Source organism: Acanthisitta chloris, unplaced genomic scaffold (assembly GCF_000695815.1).
Source record: "Acanthisitta chloris isolate BGI_N310 unplaced genomic scaffold, ASM69581v1 scaffold15662, whole genome shotgun sequence".
Classification (NCBI taxonomy): domain Eukaryota; kingdom Metazoa; phylum Chordata; class Aves; order Passeriformes; family Acanthisittidae; genus Acanthisitta; species Acanthisitta chloris.
In genome coordinates this window covers 120781-145257 of record NW_008660017.1, presented here as the reverse complement: position 1 = coordinate 145257, position 24477 = coordinate 120781, and the positions used below count along the sequence as shown (strand labels likewise).

Sequence of the window (24477 nt, the reverse complement as noted above, 5' to 3'; positions counted from 1 at the left end):
TCGTTCCTCCTTCCCCCGCCAGCATCCCCCGAGCCGCTCCTCCTTCACCCTCCTCTCCCCCGGGGCTGCATTCCAGCCCCTCCCGGGACCGGAGCGGGGACCGGAGCTCTGCCCTGCGATCCCCGAAGGTTCGCCCGCTGCCGCCGGGAGAAGTCCCCGGTACCTTTGTCCTGTCGCCCTGCGCATCCCTCCCCTCCCCGAGCATCTCTGCGCATCCCCATCCTCCTCTTCTCCCACTCGTTCTGTGTCTGCCTTGGTTGTGTCACAAAAGATCCCGAGTTCGGACTAGTTTTGAGTATTTGTTTTCCGTGTGGCAGCTTTCCCGCACAGTGAGAAGCTGTTTGGGTTCATTCCCCTCCGCCCCCATCCCCCGAAGTCACTGCTCTCAAAAGTTGGGGCTTCCTAAAGCAGAACGGGTTGTTATGTTGCCCAGAGTGGGCTCTGGCACTCTCCATCCCCCGGGTGTGCTTCTGTGTGTCTTTCTCTAGCAGGTACTGATCTTCCCATCGTCTCTCATACTCCTTTGCCTTCATGCCACACTCTCCCTTGTGATTTCTTGATGCTCGTTTGTTCTTCACCTTTCTAGGTCTTAGACAATAGATTTGGGGTTTTTTTTTTAAATGTCATTTCACTGTTGCTTGGAGTACTCTCAAAAGCGGGTTGTGAATGATAAAAACAAGCTGCCTGTTGAATATTTTTCAGTAAATTCTTTTGTAGTATGATAATTGTTTTGGTTTTCATGGGTGGTTTTATTTACTTTATGCCTGATAGCAACTTCTGGAGTCGCAATAGAAACACAAATGAAGCCAGCCCTGCCCCGTGCCCCCCCAGTTTCCCTCCCGATCCCTCTCCTCCCCCCACACAACCACACACTTGCATTGCTAACTCATCCCTTTGGAGCACTGTGCTCTCTGCCTGGGTAAATCATGCGGGGTGACAAGATGTTTGTTTTGGAAAGAAAGGCGAGGGACTGACTACATTATAGACGTGTTCGGTTTTCTGCTCTTCTCCGAAGTCCTTGTATAGGTTCTGGGAAAGAACTGGCCTCTGCTTGAGTAGGAATTGCACAGGTTCTGTTGGTGCCGTGCTTAATTTTTTTTTCTGTCGTGTGTAGTAATATTTGAGAGCCTGGATGTTGTTCGGGGTTTTGTTTCAAATCACGTAAAGCCAAAATGAATTGTAAAGACATGTCGGTTTCAATCAGTTACCAGGGCATCTACACAAAGTTTGGAGTGCTTTCTCTTTCTTCCCTGGTATAAATGGAAATTTATGTAGGAATGTCAGCTTCTACGTGTCTCCTTAGCAACGTGAATCCTTTGCCCCTTCTCCCTGTCTCCTGAAATAGTATCCCCTTGATTGCAGAAAGACTTTTCAGATGGCTTGAATGAGAACCTGCTTCAAATCCCCCCAAGCTCCACACAGACTTTATTGAGCTCCCCTCTGTCCATCTCCACACACGCATGCGTGTGCACACACAAAGTGGGGCGTTCAGAAAAGCAGGACAGCTTATGGAGCAGCATGAAAGGACACTAGTCTCTCTTGTGCCTTCATTGCTCACCTGCCTGTTCATGGGAAGGCAGAAGATGAATGGGTGAGGATGGATAGGAATGAAATGTAATTTTGTCGGATGCTGTGTGTTGAAAATCTGTCCCCTCCTGGTGCTTTCTACTATCATGTGCACAAATTCCTGGCTGTCCAGTTTTATTCAAGTTCCTTGAATGAGCTTTACCCATTTTCCTCAGATACTTTCCAGTCTAGTGGGGCCAGGTTTCACAAGCTACTGGGGAAAAAGTGAATGATTGTTTTATTTGAAGTGACTGGAATAAATCCTGCACTTTTCTGGTGTTTGGCACACAATGGTGCATTTCTGAGCAGATGTGAAATATGAGAAACTGCACCCTTCTCCCTTTGCCTCCTCCTAGTGTGCTACAATCCCATTGAAGTCAACGGCAGGGCACCCGCTAAGCTCACCAAGTTGAGCTGGGCTCATATTTGAGACCATTTTGTGTGCTTGCCTTAATATTTTAAATGCACTTTCCTCTTACATCGTGAATCTAGCAAGCAGCATATTTTGGAGATGGTGGAGAGCTCCCACAGGGAAAGCTCTTTCAGCTTGATGCGGCTGCAAGCAGCTTTGCAGCTAGCTAACTGTGAAGAGCAGGAGTACACACAGGAAAAAGGCATCTTCAGCCATGATTTGAAGAGATTTACTTCATCATCCCTTGAAGGAGAGCACCTCAAGTGGCAGCATCAAGGGCAAGCTCATGCGAGAGGCTGTTAAAGCATATTCGAGGTTTAATTAAAAACTTTTGTTCTAATTACATGTAGGACCCCTGAATGCTGTCAAAAGGGCAACTTGGTAGTGGAGAGCAGAAGGAAATGTACAGAGCATGACTGCATTGGCTGTTACAGCAGGAAATAATCCCATAGTTTTCCTTGAGCATTGCTGGTGCTTAGGGTATGTGCTCTCCCATTCATTCACTCACTATTTCTATGGCTTTTTATAACTTCCAGGCAATTGTTCCTTCTTATACTACTTCTAAAGTTGTATAAATCCTTGCAATATTGATGATTCAAGTGTGTAAAATAGTGAGTCCAATTAATTTTTTGACATCTTAAGACTATAAAATATCTTAATTTGTCTTTCTTCTCTCTGAGTCTTTACAGTCACTTGTTCAATTTTTTTCTTGCAAGAGCTAGAAAGGCATTCTTGCATAACCCTCATCTCCCTCTTCCCTTGATGAAATTTTGAAATTCCCACTAACAGCAACTTCAGCAGCTGAAAAACTAACAAAGTTGCCAGTGTGGAAAGATATGTGATGAAACCCTGAGATCCAGAAATGCAGCTGTAAAGTTTCACCAACTGTCTGGGCATAAAACTATTTTCTATGATCAAAGCTTAACTTGGCTAATGCACAAGTTGTCTTGAAGTCAGCTGCATTTTGAACTTGTGTGTCTTGAAAGAAAATATTTTTTTAGACCTAATTTGAAGTGCATTTTGTCTAATTTGTGATGGTTCATTTACAGATTTATCAAGAGTTATGTATTAATATTTATCACAGCATTAAAATTAAGTGCATCCTGTGTATAAGTGCCTGGTGTATGTCTGTACCTGTACAGTAGTTGTCTTCCTCCTGCAGAGTTAATCACAGTAAATTTGAATTTGTGCAGTAGGCTGCAGCCATTATAGCTCTTTAAATCAGAGATACACAAATGTGATGTGGAAGACATAAATGGCTCCATAGAATTTGATCTGCAGGTAAACATTTTGTATTTTGACTTCAATATATGTATATGCTGTTCCCAGAAAACAATGGCTCCTTCACAGCATTTCAGTTTATTGTGAAAACAGCATATATGAAAACACATTTGAATGATTTTGTACTGATTAACTGCCTTCATTCCCGTGACTTGGGGGCTATATGGCTTTGTAACTTTACAACCTGTGTATTTGTTTATTCCATGTTCAGTTTTCTTTTAGAATATTATGCTCTTTAAGAACTGTCCATGAACGTTTGAAAGACAAAACATTCTCAAGGAAATACATGCAACAGGGTCTCTGTGTTTAAACTTTGTGAGAAACAAACCATGAAGGTAAGCTTAGCTGACAGCATAGTGCAGTAAACAACTTGAGTCTAGTTTTATGCTTGTAATTTTGCTCTAATTTGTCCTTAAAATAAAAATAGCATCAGAGGCTGCTCATTCAGTAGCACTTCAAGGGGCTTAACCTTAATTATACATTAGATGCAGATATCTGAATTGAGATGCCTGAATAGTCTTGGATAGTATCTCCTTGTTTGGAATCTAAGGAGTTGTTCCAAGGGGAAATTGCTAGCTCAAAAGCAGCTTCCTCATTAGAAGATCTGGATCATTGCTCAGATTTGATGTTGACATGTGTTTGTAAAAAGCTCAGCAAGACTGGTAGTTTGCTGTAAAATAACATAAGAAGAACTAATGTTTTTTTACTAAGTCTGAAAAAAAGTGGCTCATACAATGTAAGGGGGAATGAATAAAACATGCCTTCTGGTTTTGGAAACTGCAGTCTGTCATTTTGTGTATCACTGTAATAATAGTCCCCCACACTTTATCTGAAGGTGGATATAAAATAAAAGCCATACTGCTTCCAACTCGGCATCTAGGACTCTGAGCAAGCTGATCTAACTTTGAAGTTGAGTTTGGCCCTGCTTTTCGTGGGGAGCAGGACTAAATGACTTTAGGAGGTCTTTCCCAACCTGAATTATCCTGTGATTCTGTGGTGACTGATACAGAGTTCCAGTGTGTGCAGAATGCCTTGAATTGGTTAACTAGGCCTCACAGCAGCCCCAGATAGACTATTTTAAGGTATGCCCCCTCTTTTACAAATGGAGCACTTGTTTTAACCTTGGGATTCCCAAGGCCACAGATCTAAGATTCCTGTTCAGCAGTCTGGACCTCTTAGTATGATGGAGGCTACAATTTCAGACATCCTTCTCCAAACAGCTGAGACATGGTTAGAGCCTGTCTGTTTGTAATACAAGAATTTTGTCTGAGATTGTCTGATCAAGGCAAGAGCACCATACAGTTTATCACTGATAACACTCAAAAAGAAAGACTTCTAGCTATAGTGGGTTATTGTTACTGCTGTTCATTGCAATTTTAAAATCAGTAATTCATCTCATTGCTTTGTTTTGTTTATCAAATAAGATGTTCCTTGTGTTAGGGATAATTTAAGTAGTTTTAATATTTGATGAGATTTTTATATTGAGAATTGCATAGAATTGCTTCTATTACTGATTTGTGGCCCATGATCACCACATAAGGTTCAGGGTAATAAGCTGAGGAGGGGGAAGGTCCATCCAGCTGTATAACTTTGTGTGTTTCACTTGTTCCAGTTCTGTAAGAGAAAGACCATCGTTTTGATGGGAAGCACTCCTCAAACTATTTTAAATGCTAATTGTTTTTTCTCAAGGAACAATGGAATGAGTTTTGAAAATTGCAGTTTGCTTGAAGAACATTGGTAACTGTAGGAAATAATTACATTCCTGTTCTAACACAAAGCATTCTGCTTCAGATTGCTAAAAAGTAGTAGCGTATATAGAAGAGGTCAGGAAAGGTGAGCTTTGCATGAGAAGCTTGTATAACACATCTCCCACACTTCTTTCCTAATGACATAATTCTAAGATTCAGAGGTTTTTGTGAAGTTCTTAGAGTTGTGGGTGTGCACAGTTGTTTGGGGTTTTTTTTATTTTTATTTTTATTGAACGAATGAATACCCAAAATTAAAATGGCATAGTAGCAAGCTAATCTCAGAAGAATGCCATGTATCCAATGGAGAAAATGCCCGAGTACATGCTGTACTATTCTGTGAATAAATTATAGATTATATGATTTTCTGTAACACTGTACTGGTCTTGAAGTCCTCTGTTGGCAAAAGTGATGTGCAATGTGTGTTGCTCTTAAATGATAAAATAAAGATCTGTGTAATGGCACCACTTAATTCTTGATTTGAAGATGTTCTGTGTTTGAAGAATTTTACTCCATGATCTCAGAAATAAAGGCAGGCCACAGCTCAGAGCACACAACACACCCAACCCCAGCCCTCTGCAAACTGTATGTGTTTTGTAGAAACGAGGAACACAAGCTTTACTCTTCCAAAGATGTGTCCGTGGGCAGATGAGCAAGCACCTGCTATGTTTCAAGTGGCTCATACATCTGTAATCCCCCAGGCACTAGACCATTTTGTTGTCTTGCAAAATCAGTCTCTTTCACACAACAGTAGAGGTGCTTGCCATATTTTTATTGCTTTTGTTGTACAGCCTGATCTCCTGTAGAGGGGAAGTACACAGAAAGTTTGAGTCCAGCAATCTCAGGGCCACACATAGTCTGATGAACACAGCGGCTGAGATGGAGACATCAGGCAGGTTAATGCAGTCTGGATTTTAGGCAAAACTGCTCTAGAGACCATCCTGAGAAACTGAGGTCATTTCTGCTTTGTGTGCTGCTCACTTACCTGGGAACCAAACTGTCCCCTGCATGCTCAGTGGCATCTTTGCGTGGAAGGCAGTGGAATTCTGCTTGCCATTGAAAGGTGAGTGGAGTCTGCACAGTTAGTTATTCCCCCAGCCTAGCAAGCACATCCTTCCTAGGCTGAGCAGGGTCATTGGCACAGCACCTACTACGTGCAGCGTGCTGCCAGCAGGCTCTCACCTTGTCTGTAACCAAGTTGGCCTCTTCCTCTCTGATCACACTTACCTTGCTGTGAAGAAGAAGAAAGCTGTAGGCGGAGCCCAAGCAAGAGGCTATATGGCAGCTAAGGAGGTATCTGCCTGTCCTCCTTCATTAGTCAGCTCTCATTGTTACCCAGTACCATTTCACATCTCTGTAAGACACAGGCATACCTGGGTCTGCCCCAGTTAGCTGTTTTTTGGACATCTCTGTGCTTGTTCTTGTTTTCTTTGACTGATTCTAAGTGACCCTCCACTCAACATCATGAACACTAAATCATCCTCCAAGAGTCTTGTACAGTAAATGGAAAATGACTGATGCCTTATGTGGAGCCTCTGAATTATCCTTAGGAGGCACTTAGGGATTTTGCCACCCAGCATAAAATGCTTAAACTTCTCTTTGGGTGTTGTCAGAGTTGTGGTGAATTAGAGCTATAGGAAAATCTTCCTGTTAGGCCTATGGGTGCTAGACTTGGGTTGTCAAGGGCTTTGTCCCACCTGCTGCTGTGTGTGAATGATGACCAATTTCTTAGGGAATAGCTCAGTACATAAATCTGTTGGAGCAGCAGAAAGTAGTTTTGTCATGCCCACGAACAGCTTTTTTTTTCATGTATCTGTAAGCTTGCATAGTTGTTTCATGTGTTCAAATTTATGGCTTTTAGAAGAAAGCCTTGATGTAAAGTGTTTGAGTTCTCTCTTAAGGAAATGATGCATTCAGCCACAGCTGGCTAGTTCCCATAGCTCTGGTAATGCTTTTTAAATGTCTTAAGTGACTTGAGGTTCCACATGCACAAATAATTTTCATACTTTAGAAAAACCTTTTTCTCAATCCATAAAATTAAAAGAAAATGTAAAAGCCAGACTATGGCTGTGCAGCAGCTAGCAGGAGTAAGCAGACTATACTGGTCAACAGTGAGCAGAAAACAATTATTTATTTTGTTTTTTGTCCAAGGCGCCACTGTGGAAAGCTGTGCTTAGAGCAAGTTGTAGAGGTTTGATGTGGATCTTGCCCGAAAGCACTTCTCTCTGCAGCATGCAGAAGTGTATGCTATAGAGTCTCAAAAGACTCTGCTTGTGGTCCTGGCTGTATAAGAGCAGAGCCAAGTCACTGATGGACACTGGACTTCCCAGCTTCAGCCAATATCTCCTTCGTTCAGAGCAGAATTCGTCTGAGCAGCTCCTTAAAAACCATCATTTTGCCTCAAGTGAGGCTCCCAAGGACTGACTTCTCTGTGGAGTAGTTTGATGTGAGAACATAATGACCACTGCAGTATGTATTTTACCTCAGCACTTCTACCAGATTCAGTGGTTCTTCACCTTCCACAGAAATTGTGGATCTGATCGTGCTGAAGAAAGAGGAAATCTTACTGGTCATGCAATCAATGCACTTCTAGAAACTAGATTCTACCTCTCTGTATATAATCACTACACTTTTTTTAACTTGTGTTGGCTATTTGATGGCTAAGTTTGAATATGAAGCAATGAGGACTATCTCTAGCTAACTTAGCTAAATTCTAGTTGTTCAGATGGTTTAGGCCTTGTCAGTGTAATTCTTAACATATTGCTAAAACAAACGCTAAAAAAACCTAAAGTTACATCTCTGTAGACTCCACAGTTATAAGCCAAGAAAGCAACTTGATTTGGGCATGACTGTGAGATGCCAGTGCTTTTTATAAAAAGTCTAAAAGTTTATTAGTATTTGTGTAAGTAAGATTTTGGTAGTCCCTATTATTTTCCTTGGATAGTAGATCTGTAGTGATGTACAGTGAAAATACTAATGTGTAACCAAATTTTGTTTTGCATATGGAAAACTAATAATTATCATCTATAAGGTCCCATTTTGCTCATGTTTATGCATGTTTCTATCTCTGTGAGAACAAGCAGTCTCATTGAACTGCTGATGCTCCTGAACTGAGTATAGTAACTTATTTGCAAGATTGGTGCCTGCCTGGAAATGGTGCAAGTGTATCTGAATCCTCTGAAATGGGCTTACGATGTATGTGTTCTGTGTATCAGTAACACTATGTAACAGAGCAATCTACTGATCCCATTTTGATGTGTTATAAATCACTCCTGGGCAGTCCAAAGAACATTACAGATTTTTATTGTAGAAAGCTGTTTGTTATATGTGGTCATATTGTTCTAGCTATCTGACTTACTGGGTGTTCTGCTTTCAGAGGTAGTGATTCAATTTTCTTTGGATGTTTCTTTTATTTTGTGTAAAGTCCAATGGGTTTTTCTCTTAAAAAATAACTGCTGTTAAGTAGAAGACCCATGAAGATTTTACTTCCTTAATCCAGCATGAGGTTTATTTTGTCACTAGATCTAATAGCTTTCAAAATTGAAAGGTAAAGATTTTTCCAAGATGGCAAGGAGATGTAAACATGTAGTTACCATGGTAGGCAGTATAGGAAAGTTTAGTCCAGTATTCTTTGTGCACTAATGTCTGACCTTCCTGATGTTCTGCAATCAATGTCCCACTCAGCTGCAGCTCAAAGCAAAGGCAGTAGCTTTGTATGCTCCTGTGAATGGAGGCTGGAGCTAAAATAACAAGGCAATTCCAGACAATGTGGCCCAGAACACAACATTCAATACCTGATCCTCAGCTAGGAGTGAGGTGCAGTGAGAGCCTCAGTTTTGTCCTACTGTCAGCATCACTGAGTAGGTTGTCTTACTCCAGAAATTAATTTTGTTTATCCAAGTCAGTTCTTTTTTAGTTGGGAGTGTAGGTGTCTTTGAACACTCGTTTGTCCTTCACCTCCCACATCAGTACTATAGTAAGGTATTTTGTTTATTTTTTTAGCCTTTCTAAACTCCATATATGTCTATCTATCCTGGAATTAAACTATATTCTAATCCCATGCTTATATCATCTTTGCTTAAGTTATTTTCACTTGTTTGGTGGTCTTGCCAGTGTGGTTTTGGAAAACAATACAATACTCAAAGTTTTTTCCATTTAGCTGCTATTCCAGTGTTGCACACCTTCCCTTTGCATTAGACTTTGGCATCTGATCAGTGCAAAGATAACTTTTAATATTTTATTATTTGTAGTGGCTTGCACAAATCTTGGTTTCTGAGTTTTCCCATCTTTCACTTTGATTTGTTCCATCAATTTTGTATGGCTTTTAACCTTGGTGCAGTATGGATTTATGTGTCTAGTCTTTGCATCTATGTAATTTTCTAGTGCAAGGATTCTTTCATATTGTTCCAAAGTGGTCCATTCTGGTTATTTATTTCCGTATTTTATATCTGTAATGCACTCTAATATCGGAAGAATACTTCCTACATCATCAGTGCACTAACCACTTGGTGTTTCTGAAGGATCATGTCAACATTAAAAACCACTCTCCATAACATCCCTACCCAGTTCTAAAATCATATTTCCTTCCCAATAATAATGACATAGCAGTGAGACACAGAAAACTGACGTTAGAGATTGTGTGCTGATGGTGGGAGAGTGAGAGATTGTTCCCAGCCTTGGGACTAAAGTCCAGTAAGAAAGCAAAGAGAAGGTTGAGTACTTAGTTAAAGTATTAGTAAACAGCATGCCTGGATTTCTGAAAAGAATGAAAATAAATGTGTGTACTTGCAAAAACACACCTTTAAAATAACTTTAAGCAGTGTTTATATAGGTCTTCTATTCACTTTCTTTTTTAATCTCCTTCATTCTTTTTCATATAATAAATGAAGGCTCTTTGGTGGTAACTTCCAGCTTTCCCTTTCCAAGCTCCACAGCTGCACTGTCAGTATCTTCTGCAGATTAGATTCCTCTTGAAACTGGATGCACTGGTTTTTGAAACAGTGATTTTTGCTTTTTCTCCAAAAAAGAAAGTGGATTTTTGTTGCTGTTGTTATTTTAGTAACCTTAAGATGTCTAAATTTATTTTGGAAATAATTGAGCTTCCTTTCTTTCAACTATGTAATGCATTTGGACATTTTACTCTGAGTATCACACGAGTGCTAGTATTGTCAGTCAGGAGATGCAGAGGATCCATAGGGCCTTTTCCTACAAACTGATTTTGGATCATCTTTCTTGAACTAGTAAGTTATAGTGATAAGCAATAAATAGCAATCTGATTCTTTTCCTTGATGCCTGTAATTGGGGAGAGGTGAAGGCTTCGATACTCTTCAGCAAAAAGACAGCACAGAGTCTGTGCCTTTCTAAAATCCCATGAGGCTCTTGAGTTAGATGTTGGATGTTGTATACACCCACCACAGCCATCAAGGCACAAATGGATCTTGGTTTATGTGATTTAAGACTGCAGGTATGTTGCTTATAACTGCATCCATTTTGTATGAGAATAACTACAAAATACACTGGGCCAAATGCAGAAGTTGCTTTTGGAGGAAGAAGAACTGATGCTTGAGGATAACTCACATTTTAAAATGGGCTTGAGATTTGACTGGGTCTGCAGCTAATGATCGTTGCTGCCTTTATAAAGTCTTGACTTCCAGCTTTTTTTAGTGTAGAATATTTTTTTTTAATTCCTTTAAGCATCTTCTTCCTTTACCTCAGCTTTGTTATTCATATTATGTGGCCTTGGTAGTTCCCAACTGACAGGTTTGTATGATGAGGCTTCATAAATTTCCCTTGCTATGTCATCCTAATCAGCTCAAGCAGAGGTTTGACTTTCACTCTCTTGTGTGAGAAAGTTACAACAGACTGAGGGTCAGCTAACACATGCTAGCTAATCCTGATCCAGGCTCCATTTCTCATTCTAAACTGGATAAAGAACAGGGAACCAAATTATTCAGTTTTACTCGAGACAAAATCCCAACAAGGCCAACTAAGCCTTGAGTAAGTGTGGGAGGTTGTGGCACTTTGCTTCTGAGTCACATCTGTTTTATAAAGGTGATGCACTAATTAGGGGAACAGAAATCCAAGGCACAGCTGTTTATTTACCTGAGCCTTGATGCAGCCTCTGTGTTCCTCATATTCTGCTGTTTCTGTCAGGCCTGTGGACTTGTTTGACTGAAATGGTATTCTTTTTTTCCCCTAGACTGGCAGATAGCTACTCTGGCTTTGCTGTTGGGTGGTGCTGCCATAATTCTCATAGCTTTCCTGGTGGGGTTGATCTCCATCTGCGTGGGATCTCGGAGGAGGTTCTACAGACCAGTTGCAGTCATGCTCTTTGCTGCAGGTAAGCACTGGCACCATGAAAGGATTTCAGGAGAGCAGCTTCACTTTTGTGAAGGCAGATGTGCCTTGCTCTGCATACTAATTCAGAGGTGTTTGGTTTACTTCTGTGTTAACTCCAGTGAGGATTTTCAGGATATAAGTTCTGCACAGCATTAATAATTTTTGCAGTTGCTTTATTATTAGTTCATAAGCAATTATTTATTTGCACTATATTTATTGTTTTGTCAAGTGCAAGCAGTGGGGGAACCGACAGAGGATAAATCTCAGAATACTGTTTTTAATCTGTGACTTTGTGCGGCTTGATGTCCCCATTTTTATTCTTCATGCAAAGCCACTTTTATGTTCTTCCCTTTACAATTTTAAAACAGGAAAAGTAATGCCCAGAGGTGAACCCTTGAAGCTCTGTGTGTGAAAATAAATAGGATTATCTTTCAAGGTGTCTATATATGCCTCTGTGCCATAAGGAATTAATTTCATTGTGTCATCTTGCTTACTTAGTTATTAATTTAACAAGCTGTCGCAGTGTAATCCCTGCTCGGTTTTAAAAACATAAAAATAGAACAGTTTATATAAACTATCACAAAATCTTAGGGGAGACCCACGAACCTGAATTGTCCGTGAGACTGATCCAGTGAGGTATAATTACAATATCAAATCATCTCCTTTTGTATATTCTGGTGTTTTGGGGCTTTCTTTCTCTGCTGAGATTCACAAAGCGTGGCTTGCCTTCATCCTGTCTCCATATCTGCACTGGAGCCAGCAGCTTCAGTCCCTTCTGACAGCCCATGATGAAGAGGATGACACAACCTAGTCTTGGGGATATGTTTAAAAAAGCCACTTAAAAGGATGTGAAGAGTGGAATTTGGGTGTTGGGCTGAAGCACAGCTGCAGGAAGGCTCCTGCTGCCCTCTGCTGTTAGTGTTCCCTGGTGGAGCTCAGCCCTTCAAGGTGCACTTTGATTTGCTCAAGACGTATTTGCTTTTAGCAAATGAAAGCAACCTATTCCCTAAACAGAAATCATCTGGTTTTGTTTTCTGTGTTGCGTTCCTTGCTGGATATAATGGATAAAGGTACTGGTGCTGTTGTTATAAAATGAAGTGTTAATTCTGAGATGATAAAGCATGCTGGGCAATTAACTTTGAAGAAAATGGGATTATCAGATTTCTGAAGTGGTTTCCTATTTGTCTTTTGATTTCATTTCTCATAATGTTCTGTAGTAACTTGGCAATTATTCAGCCATACACTGCCTGTCTTGCCATATTGCTTATTTAGTATATAGTGAAGTTTGTACTACAAAAAAGAAACACCTTTCCCCAAGAAAAGATTTCTCCAAATCCTACTGCTTGTCTTAAAGTTCAATCTGTTCTCCTCTGCATAAAATTAGTTCTAGTCTTTACTACAGAAGGTTGGGGGTAGAGGGAGTTTAATGCTCGCTTGCATCCAGAAAGAAAATAAATTTGTCCTTTAGCTCATGGCACTGTTCACCTCTTCCCTGTGCCTCTGTGTGTGTGTGTGTGTGTGTGTGCATTTTAAATAGCCACGACCCGAAGCATATGAGAAGAGTGATGATGAGACCAGGACAGTCTGCTCCACTCTTTTTCATTATGAGACAGATCTGAGGAGAATCCTTTTAGGATTTGACACTGCCATTTCCTACAGATTTTATATTTGATGTCAGCAGTTTTTAGGGTGACTATGGATGACATATCTTGAAAGAATTATGGAAATAATCCCCTAATGAAGAGGGGAAAGTTTAAAATTGCAGCACAGTAGAGTTTGTGCCTTATGCAACTTTACATGGATTCAAACCTCCACCTGTGGATTTCACACATCTTCCAGGATAAAACCCCCCACAACCTGTCAATGTGCTGACAAGACCAAATATTCTGTATGGCTCTGGTTAGAGGTCTACCAGCTGCCTCTGCAAAAAGAACAGTCTGAATTGCCCAGAGACATTTAATGATCTGTGTGGGTGTTGGGTAGAAAAGGTCTCTGCGTGGAAGAAAGGAAAAAATTGAAAAGTGGTTTCCAGGTGCTTTAGAGACCAAACCGTTGGCTCTTGGCTTTTTGTTTCCCTCAAGTTTTCATTTATTTTTACTTTTTTTCTCAGCTTCAGGTTTCTGTTAGCGACTCTGTAGGTGAGGGAGAGGATTGACTGACTAGAACTGGAAGAGATGAGAATGCAAAGGGACAAAAAAAAAATTCAACCTAGATACTGAGAATAAGCCAGCAAGTAATGAACAGATGTGTGTTTTCATAGAGCTGACAGTATGGATTTTAATGGTTAGAGCAACAGGAATACCTCAGGTAATGGAAAAATGTGCAGCACACAGAGAGGCAGTTGCAGGACACTTGCATGGAGCCACCTTGGCTCATGCAGCTCTTGTGGTCTAGTAGAGGTCACTTAGTGGGTATCTTAGTGCTTATGACCCAAACTGGCCCTGAGAACTGCATCCTCAAAGTACAAGCTCACAAATTTGTCAGTGTAGGGAGTCTCATGATACACTTACCAGATAACTAACTGGTAAGAAACAGAAAGTATATTAGTTGAAAGTCCATAAAAAGGAAAAAAAAACCCAGGTCAGCATAGCATGGAGTTCCTTTAAATTAATTAGAAGCAGATCAGTAGTTGCAGGCATTGCTTTTAACATATTTTGGGGTCATACTGGTAATTTCTCATAACTTCACTGACTGTTTCTTGCTTACACAGCTCCCATCCTGCTCTGCAGGAAAAAACAATGACAAAAGGCAAAATAAGTGCAAAGTGATGACAGTGCTATGTAGTGGGGCTGTTCCCACCAGCCAGTTGCTGCCAGCACTTCCTTTGAGTTTTACAGTACTGTAGCTGGACCAGTAGTAGCAAAAGAAGGAACCCTCACTATAAAAATGTCAAAAAAATCTTTGGTGGGTGTTGCTGCTTTAGCAACATGTTCCTCTTCCAAGAGAATCACTTTTTTGTTGTGTTTTGACAAGTCCAATCTGTAGATTGAAATGAAGCATACTTCATATGTTAGACTGGGAAAGGTGGAGGAGCTTTCTGGGTTGGCACTTGACACAGACACATGGAGCAGTTTCTGTATTGACTCAGTGGAGATGCTGCATCCCCAGTTCAGGAAGCCACTAAAAAACTCACTTATTTCCATACATCTTAAGAAATCCCTGTTGAATTTGAATGGTCTTAAAGATATGTCTGAAAGCTGAGCATATGTGGAGGTGCTTTTGGGTATAATGATGCTCTCATTATACAGAATTGGAATGCATAGTGTTCTCATAACATTAGGTGCTTTCCCCAGTGTACCCTGCCAAAGTTTCTTCAGTGTTGCACAGTATTTGGTGAGCTGACAGACAAAAAATCATACTCAAATGGAGTAACATAAAGTAACACTTCAATAACTGTAGAGTTAAAAAAAGTCTTGTAGATTTAGGTCTCCACATCAGAAGATCCACTATGCAGACATTATTCAGATTGTCAGTCTCAAGTAAGAGTCCAAAGGCTACTCTGTAGGTAAGGCAGGTGGGGAGAGCTGGAATTTCCAGTGAGTGTTTTATAAAGTGTTATCCCCAAAGGTCTAATGGGTATGGGAAGTCAACTCCCCATCCCAGTCCCATCTAAAGGACAGGCAAGCATTACTCTCCAGGGCTAACGAAGGGGTCCAGTTCGACAACACTGAAGAGTGTGTGTGGGAGTGAAGAGGCAAATGACAGACTTTGAGTGTGCAAAGTGCTCAAGCAGTTGGAGAATGTGATTAATGTTATTTCATTTTCCTGTAATTTTTCGGTGTAATTTCAGAAAGGATTCTGTAGTCCAGACTAGTCTTTCTTGTTTTTATTGATGCTGGCATTGTAACAGTGTTCTAAATAGCATTTGTTCCTTCTACAATACCTTATAAACTGTAACAAATGATCCAGTAAAAGTTGAAGAAAGGAGTTACTATGGCCTTAAATTGCATATCATTGAATTTTCGTCAGAGCCTGTCTCAAGCACATGCTTAGCTGTGTGGATGTGCCCAGCCTGCCTGCAGCCAGGGCCTGGGGGGTTTGCAGAGATGGTCATGTGCTGAAGGCTTTAAAAAAAATTATGGAAGGGAACATTGCAATATGGGCATATCATGAGGAGTAAAAGGATGATTTCACACTCCTGTGATGTTTAGTTTTCTGTGGGTGGCAGAATTGGAGGCCTGAAGAATCACTGCATCACACAGCTTGTTCTTGCCTTCAAACCAAGTGTGATTTTCACCTGCTTACCTTGGAAACTCCTGTCCCAGGACTTTATCAGTGAGTCTGAATTTAAAAAAGAATGGGTCCCCGTGAGAGTGAAATAATCTTATGAAAGTTTGGTCTCTTCATCTGTGGATTTTTCAGGTTACTGTATGTGGGATTTTTTTGTGTAGCACCACAGTTAACAGCTTTGCTGAATTCCCCTGCAGACATGTGGATCATGCTGCAGCAGATCTGGCAATCTCAGAGACAGTGCTGTAGAAAGTAATGATTTTGAAGCTTTTATTGCCTTGGATTTGATCTATTTTATTAGCTTTCTTATCACGAAGCATTTCTGACCCACCCCCTAAATTCATAATCCAAGGCAATGTTTTGCTAGTTTGAAGTTTAGTGACTGATCAAACTTCATAGATTCCTTGGTATTCTGTGTGACAATGTCATTAATTCTGATTACAGTACACAGCAATGCATATGAAATATGTAATTCAGTGAGTCTCTCCTGAGCATAAATATGTGTCACCTACTACAATGAATTATTTCTAGGCTAAGTAAATTATTTGATTCTCAGCTATATTTCTTAATATTCGTTTATTCTTGCTTCTCATTTTGACTTATTTATAATGGCAATAGAACAAGTTTTGCTATAATGGAATGAATAATGACTGCAAACTAGAATATAAAGGAAAGGCAGAAAAGGATTCAGAAAATACTGCTTTCACTGTTTATTTTGTGGACATTTGAAGGCTGGTCATTATACCATACCAACAACATTTGTTTATCAGTGAGGGGATATGGAAGAACTCTTCTGTTGTCTGTGAATGAAACAAAGATGATTTTTTTCCAAAAGGAGCAGTACTTACAAGCTAAAAATTCACCAAGAGCATTTTAAATGTGAATTTCAGTTATGTGATGTTTTCCTAGTTTAAGAGAAACAAATGAAGGCTCTTTCTGATATTTGTATTTTTTCTTCTCTTTCAGTTGTTCTCCAGGTCTGCAGCTTAGTCCTGTACCCAATCAAGTTCATTGAAACAGTCAGCTTGAAAATATACCATGAATTCAACTGGGGCTATGGCCTGGCGTGGGGTGCAACTATATTTTCATTTGGGGGTGCCATTCTTTATTGCCTGAACCCTAAAAACTATGAAGACTATTACTAGAATCATCTAATGAAAAGAAAAATTAAAAAAAGGATTCCCCCATCTTTTCTAACTCACAGTTTTTTTAGAACACTCGTGGAGCACCAAACAGTCTGCTCTGTTGATAAAATAGCCTTTGCCTTTTGGGTGTGAACACTGTAACCAGCTTTTACAACCATTTCAAAGAACTGCAAACACTAGGATTGCTGACCTTACATAGGCAGATGCTGCAAGCTGCTGATACTAAGCTTCATTTTCCCTGACAGCGAGCAAAGGGATCTGCGTGACAGCGATCATTGTGAGAAAACAAGTTGGAATGAGAATGCACTGCCAGCATCTGCTGTTGCCTTCAGGGGAGCAGCTGGTATAGGCGCCATTTAGAAGTTTCCCTGTATCATAGAGGATTCAGATGTCTGATGAGCAGGCAATGGCATCTTGTACAATGGGCTGTGTTGGCCCCTTGTTACTTGCTCAAAAACACTCTTAAGGAATTAGCTGCAAGTGACTGTGTTGAGGGCAGTGAATGTAACTGGTTAATGGCTTGTCTAGTATCTGCATTCAACAGTCTTCTGGGAGAATAATAAAAAAAAAAGAAAAACCCAAACAAGCCACCAACCCATACAGGATTTCATGAATTGGAAATGGACATCACCGTGCCAGCTGTAGCAGATTGTTGAAGGAAGTCCAAACCCAGAGCCATGTGCTTCTGACTGTGTAGTTGGAAGTTGTCTCAGCTCTGGGTATTTTGCTGGAGGGGTAGAGAGAAGGGGGAGTACAAAAAGACCTAATCTGTCCCTGCAGCATCTAAAATGTATGAATGAATTGCAGTTGTCCTAAGTACTCATCTAACTTCCAAACACTGTCATGAAAAGAATGCATATGGAACAAGTTCAGTTATATTTTTGAAAGGTATTTGTTAGTATAAATGAATATATATAATGCAAATATATATGCAGAGGGAGAGAGACGATTCATCTTAAAATTGTAATATGAACTGTGATGCAGTGGTTAAAATACTAACTTTGTACACATTCTTGAAAGTCTTGGATTGGTACTCCCAGTTTTGGTTGGTGTTACAAAATAAACATAAAATGGTTTGTCTTCTGTATATGCCCTTGTACAGACTCTGTGTTATGGGAAATGCTTAAAAGTTCACATCAAGTTAAGGTACAACTGGACAAAATAACTATTTGTTATCCATGTGTAATATAGTACTTACTAAAATTCTTTTCTAAGGCTGGTGCGAAGAAAAAAAAACTGCCATTTTTTAAAAATTCTAGTTAGGTTGTGAACATCTCTGATCACCAGGAATACAGCTGAGACCCCCATCATGTCCATATTAAAACATTAGCACTTCAGGAGATAATCTCATGTTTGTAATGAACTGTCTGACAATTATGTACATCTGATTACTCCTTAAGCCTGTGTTTCCCACTTAAAACACTCAGAGACTATACTCATGCAATGAAACCCAAGATAAAATAGGGAGAACTTTCACATGAACTTAATCCGCATCACTTTTATTTTTGTTTACAATTTGCTTATTTGGATATTTTCAATTGTGAACATATTTTTATACAATTGTAATCTTTAGAAATGACTATTTTTTTTAATGGAGAAATTTAAAATATATTCTATGTGGACCTCTGCAGAAGTGAATACACTGGGGTTACACATCCACCTCTACACAAATGTTGGTGCTGGTTGCACGGAACAGACTCCTGAACTACTGCGTGTTAAGGTCACATCTGTAGTGCTCATGCTGAGGCTCTGCAGTGAGCAGGGGACCACTGGGCTGCCTTCAGGAGGTTGTTGTGCAAGTATTGCTCACATATGGAGGTGGTTTATAAAACTCTGCAGTTAAATCTTTGCTGCCGTGGCAGAATTCTCCGTATCGGCAGCCTTGGCAGGACCAGTGGTGATTAATTCTATTAGATGGAGCAAAATGATAGCTTGACATGGAAGAGTTTGCATGGCAATGCCTGGAGAACAAAAAGGGGAGGAAAAATAATGTCTAGTTGTTTCACAGGCACCAGAGAGCATTTGTAACTCTGCTTTTTTCCTGAGACTGACTTAAGGCAGATATTCAATAGACAGTTAACTGTATCTTTCTGAACAGCTGTGTAGTTCTGCTTTTCTTTGGCAGCATGGAGAGCATTGTAGTTTGGCATGGGAATTAGGTTAGGGTAGAGAAGCTCACTGTGAGAAGATGTCTGTTCCTTGCTAAGAGGATGGGGTTTTGGTGCTGACATGGTGTGGCACTTTGTCTATGCTGACGAGAAGGTACAATGCTGAACCTGCATTGTATTCACTAATTCGTCAAAGGATTTTTCTTTATGTGGAGTTTGAGTGAAAGGCCCAAGGCATACTCAGATAAATGGCATGTGCTCTGCGAGTCACCAGCTGTTCATGGGAGGAGTGTTCAGGCAAAACAGTTTACAAACGTCAATGCCTAAAGACAAGGTTCTTCATATTCGAGTCAGAGCTCTGATTTTCAGTCTCAACACCTGCTTTTCCTCTTGAAGGTGATGCAGTCTCTTAGGACTCACCTTCCAGACTCCTCAGGCCCTTTGTGTTTGGGCACCTAGTGTGTGGATTTAGGTACCTACCTTTACCTTAGGTTGCTACTGCAGTGGGGTTTGTTTTCCCCTTACCATTGCCTTTTTTTGGCAAGCATTGTGTTTCTCAGCACTGAACTAAAAGTAAATACGACTTTATGCTGGTTTTTTCTTAGTCACAAAAAGGTTGCATATCTGTGTCTCGAGTGTACGTACGACAAATTAATGATTTTGTATGTTGTGCTTGTGTCATGTCACCGTTATTTCAGTTGTTCACGGTATCTCACTGACAGGATGATTCTCTCCCACAACAAATCCATTTTTTTTCTTCCAAATATATATGAATAATATACATATATATATATATAGCAAACTTGCAAGCAGGGCTAGTTATTTGTATTTTTTAAGCTTAAAGTATACCGTCCGGTGCTGACAAGTACCTAGCACCTCTTCTGGATTTCTTGCACAACTTCGTTTAGCTTTTGTAAATTTTAAAAACAAATATAGAGAGAACTATGTGTTTGAAATATAAATGATATATATGGATTAGCATGTAACTGTATATTATTAAACATGCAATGAACTGACTGGTAAGTGAAGTCTAATCTTATGGCTAGCAATGTAATTTATTCAGACTGTATTTTTGTACAGCGCAGTGCACACTAACCTATTGCCTCTGTGTCCTCTATAATGCCTAAAACTGTGCCTAGAAATTTCATTTCTGTCTTTCAAGGGAAAAAAGAGATGACTAAATGCTTCATGTTGTTGATAGTATTGGTTTTTCTGATGTTGTTCTTTATTTATTTTTGAGAAGTGTATGGTATGTTTATTAAATGAATCCATCAAAATACGGTTCATTTTAAATGGTCTTTGTTAGCAGGGAAAGAAGGATTTTTTTTATCTAAACTTTTAAGTTTGCAGTTTTAATACCATTTCTGCATTTCACGATTTTTGTAGCTTACATAAAGTTTTATGTGAAAAAGTAACTGAAATAAAAAAAAAAATTGTTACACTAACCAAATGTGCCTGTTTTGCTCTGAGTAGAAGATGTATGCAGCTGAAACACGGTGGTTTACTCTTGGGCAGGCTGAGAAAGAACAGTGCTTAAGCTAATGAATATCCCTCGTGCTCAGTTTTACCATGCTAAAGGAATCTTATCGAAATACACGGGGGAAGAGAGGGAGAGATGGAGTGGTTCATTGGCAAGATCCTGTATCTCACCTGGCTGTAAAGCAAGTGGCACAGGGGAGGTGTGAAGCCCATCCTGCCTTTATCGAAATGCAAATATTCTAACATCAGAAAAGCAAATTGCTGGTAATGTGGTCAATAACAATGCCGTGTATTGAAATGGAAATCTATACTGAGCACCTTGTTCCAGTAGGGGAATTTAGTCATGATATACAGGTTTCTTTTCCACATTTCCAATAACTAATACTTTTTTCATTCTAAAAGCTGGGTTACTTTTCGTCCTGGAAGAAAAATAGATGCTGTTTTTGAACTTGAAACATGGTCTTGCAAACACGGAAAAGCACGTTTAAAACACTAAAACCATGATACTGTGTTTTTTCTACTGTTGGGTAATGGACTGTGCTCCAGTGCTTCACTGGATGCCTCAAAGGGGCAGGCAGCAGCCTGAAGAGGCTGCCAGCAGCAACTGGAGGAAAATGGGAGGCAAAAGCCTTGACTGGCTTCAGTGGACTCCTGCAGCTGAGTGATACAGGCACAGGGCTGCAGGGTGAAAAGTCATGGAAAAGGAGTTCAGAGCAGGGAATGAGCATGTTGGGGTGGATGAGGATGGCAGGTGTCTGAAGTTTTGTTTTCTTTTGAAATGCAGGTGCCTTGAGGGAGAACATTCATAGGGAATTATGAATTCACAGCCACTGGGAGTGAGGGAGCAAGACAGAGGTGATGGAAGATTTGCATTAAAATTCTTGTCCTCGTGGCTTTAGGGACTACATTACCCAAGGATTTGACTTTGTCTTAATGCCCAAATTTTAGGTCATCTGTGCCCCTACACGTTGGCACAAGGTCAGAGGGGCCCACTGGCTTCACAGGAACAGACTGATCATAGGGTGAGGGTACCTTGCTCAAACATTGCCTGTCCAAACACGCTGAATGACAGGAGACTGGCTGAGCATGACCCAACCAACCCTTGGGGTACCAAACACGTCCCAGCAATCCTGACATCCTTGAGTGGCATCTCACAACATGTTTGGTATCCACCACAAAACAGGAAAAAGAAAGGTAAAACATTTGAGCCAGTTGGAAGTTAAGAGAATAGGAGGGCAAGGCTGAGTATTATACTTGGAATAACAGGACTGTGGGGAGACTAATTGCAGCTCTATCAGCAGATAGCTCAGTAATGAAAATGTCTGAAAAAAGTGAAATGAATAGCAACTGAAAAATAAGGCCTCTCTTTCCTAAACACACACACTTTGTTTCTATCTGTTCCCATTTCTTCCCTTGATGCTACAAGAAAAGAAACATTTATTTCAGGATTTGTCCTGGTTATCATCTTTTGAAGTAAGTATGCTCACTGTAAAGCTGTATAACAAAGTAGTTGTTAAACTAATATCAAGAATTTCTAATGGAAATGTTTAGAATACCTAATTTCCAAAGCCTAATTGGAAACAACGTAAATTATTACATCAATAAAATTTGCTTGAGGGGAAGCCAAAAGGGATTCATGTAATGAAATAGGAAGTCCAAGCTGGAGAAAATTATTTTCACTGCAGAGCATCTGAAAAGCTTTGCAGATGTTGGATTAAAAGAAACACTACTGAATTATTCTGACTCTTTTAACACATGGACATTTTGACATAAAATATCATGCAACTTGCAAAAGGAAGAGGCAGAGATACTCTGAGAAGCCTAAGTGTGAACAGATTGCACTCCATTTGTTTGAAAACAACCCTTACCTGATGGAAGTGCAATGCCATTATACTCAATACCAAACATCTTGTAATTCTAACACGCTTATTTTTATGGCTGTTTTTAAAGCTGTAAGAGTGTGACAACGTGGTGGTTTAGGCCACAGGTTTTAAAATGCCAGTTCTCTTGGGAGCCGAGGATGCAAATCCAAACTACTCTCAGCTCATGTCTTCATCCTGGCAAACAGCTCTGATGCTGTTTGCAGCTTGGGATTCTCATGGACAAAAGCTGAAGCCCCAAGATTCTGGCTGCTCTGTGTCTGTACAAAGAAGTCTTTGCAGCAGATGTGGGAAGGGGGTTGGGATGGAGCCGTTTCAATTTTCTTACAAATTCTCACTCTCCCTGCAGTAATTTGCAGAGCTGTGCATGTCTGTGGGCAGTGACTGTCCGAGTGAGAGGGTGTGCAGACCAGCACTGCTGCTCCTCAAGAGCTTTGCTGAGCTGCTCTGACACTGTCAATGCAACTGTGAGCTAAGGAGAATCTCATTTTTCCCTGCTTGAGTTGGTGAAGATTTGTGCACATAAAATGTGAATAGGTAAAGGTGTAACCAGCTGTTCTGGTGGTGGCTGACCAAGTGCAAACCACATTAAAAATGGTGAAATTGTCCCTGGGCAGTGCTCTGCAGCACATGTGTCTGTAATAAATGACCTGCACTCACACACTGCAGTTGATGAAGCTTTTTACACAGGAAAAAATCTTCTCAGAAAATACCATATATTATAATGTTGGCAAGGAAGGATATGTAACTCTCATATTCTAGACTTTGCCTATATACAGAGAAATGGAATACCATCAAACACATGTACATGCTTTCAATGTATAAGCTTAAAAATCAGAATATGTATCAGTGGTGAGTATAGGAACACCATTCTAGAATGCTGTTCACACTATTTGTAGCAGTTTAACAGGAGACAAAGTAGGTGGTCATCTTAATAAGAAATTAACAACAGGGAGAGAAAAAAAAAGAACTTCACAAACAACTAGTAACTGTGAAAGTTTCATTATTGGTAGGCTACACACCTTATCCCACAGAGTGGCAATGGGAGAAGAATGTTTTCCCAGATTTGTACTTTAATGAGGAAATTTTCTTGCTCATCAGGCAAAGATTAAACCTAACACTGCTTTGCAAACCTGAGAGATCTGAATAGATACAGGTTAATTATTTGCTTACAGTAAAGCTCTTCATACCTCTGATTGAATTTTGTGGGTCTCATGCGGCTGAAGCTCCTGAGAACAGTTACATTAGCTCTTTCAAATGTCCCATTTTTAGTATTGCAGCAAAAGTTTCAAAAAGTCCGATCAGCAGCCTCTGCCTCCCAACACGGTCACAGACCTGCGGAATTCAAAGCTGGTTCTCTCGAAGCTGCTAATTGCCTGTCAATCAGTGCTACACTAGCAGTTCACACGTTTTTGCTATCGACCTAGCAGATTAACAGTATAACCCAAACAAAGGAACAAAGGCTAAACTGTTCAATTGGGAAGGGGACTGTGTGGACTTTTCAGGCCAAGATTAACAGAGAAACAGAGAAATGGTGTTCTTTGTAAAACTAAAGCTGCGGTGACCTTAACTCTGGCAAGCAGACTGAATGAGTTCAGCACTATTTGCCAGCAAAACCTGAAACAGCAGTGCTTTTACAATATATATAAAAAAAAAAAAAAAAAAAAAAAAAAAAAAAACCTAAACCTTATATTGAAAAATCTTTTCAACCAAAATGAAGTAAAATTAAAATTGATTTGGTTTCACTTTTAGGACTCAGCAGCATAGCTAAATGATTCACAAAGCAATGGTAGAAACTGTTGACCATTATGCCACAGCCTTATCCTGAATGTATTTTTAGTGTCTGTGTGGGTCTATTTTCAGGACAAAAACCAACACTGTTTAAAAAAGAGTGTTTAAATTTTCCTCTGGTATCTCTGGGACTTGTATTCTCGGATCGAGGTCAATCAGAATAAGGGTACTATTATTACTGAAATTAGTATTTTTATAGTTAGTGGTATATTCATCATAGCTAGGCATTCCAACTGAGACTAAGACTCTGTTGTGCTAGCATCGAACCAACACCAAAGGGGAGCCCCTGAAAATTTCCAGGCCCTCTGTTCCATGGAGTTTCCAGTCAAATTCATAATTAAGATGGCAGTAAGATTTGTTCTCTAAGTAGGGCAGTGCTGCATGAAAAGGGTAACTTGTGTGAGGAATGGCTGCTCCAAAAAGTGTTTTAGCGACCTTTATTGACATTTACTTGATATTAATTAGTTACCAGATGAAAGGAAAAATTCCTTTCAGGCTTAA

At 40.0% G+C, this 24477-nt stretch overlaps 1 protein-coding gene across 1 annotated transcript; it reads left to right on the top strand.

The window, feature by feature from the left end:
* Positions 1–2077: 2077 nt before the first annotated feature.
* Positions 2078–16718, top strand: TMEM47 (transmembrane protein 47). Its single transcript, XM_009069651.1, has 3 exons — positions 2078–2276; positions 11204–11344; positions 16540–16718. The coding sequence occupies exons 1-3, from the start codon at positions 2078–2080 to the stop codon at positions 16716–16718; spliced, it is 519 nt and encodes a 172-aa protein (XP_009067899.1).
* Positions 16719–24477: the final 7759 nt, after the last annotated feature.

Bases quoted from the DNA above. Each gene is read 5' to 3' on its own strand.
- TMEM47 (XM_009069651.1), top strand. From the start codon at position 2,078: ATGGTGGAGAGCTCCCACAGGGAAAGCTCTTTCAGCTTGATGCGGCTG. The intron at 2,277-11,203 runs GTTAAAGCATAT...TTTTTCCCCTAG, and splicing joins GCAAGCTCATGCGAGAGGCT to ACTGGCAGATAGCTACTCTG. The intron at 11,345-16,539 runs GTAAGCACTGGC...CTTCTCTTTCAG, and splicing joins AGTCATGCTCTTTGCTGCAG to TTGTTCTCCAGGTCTGCAGC.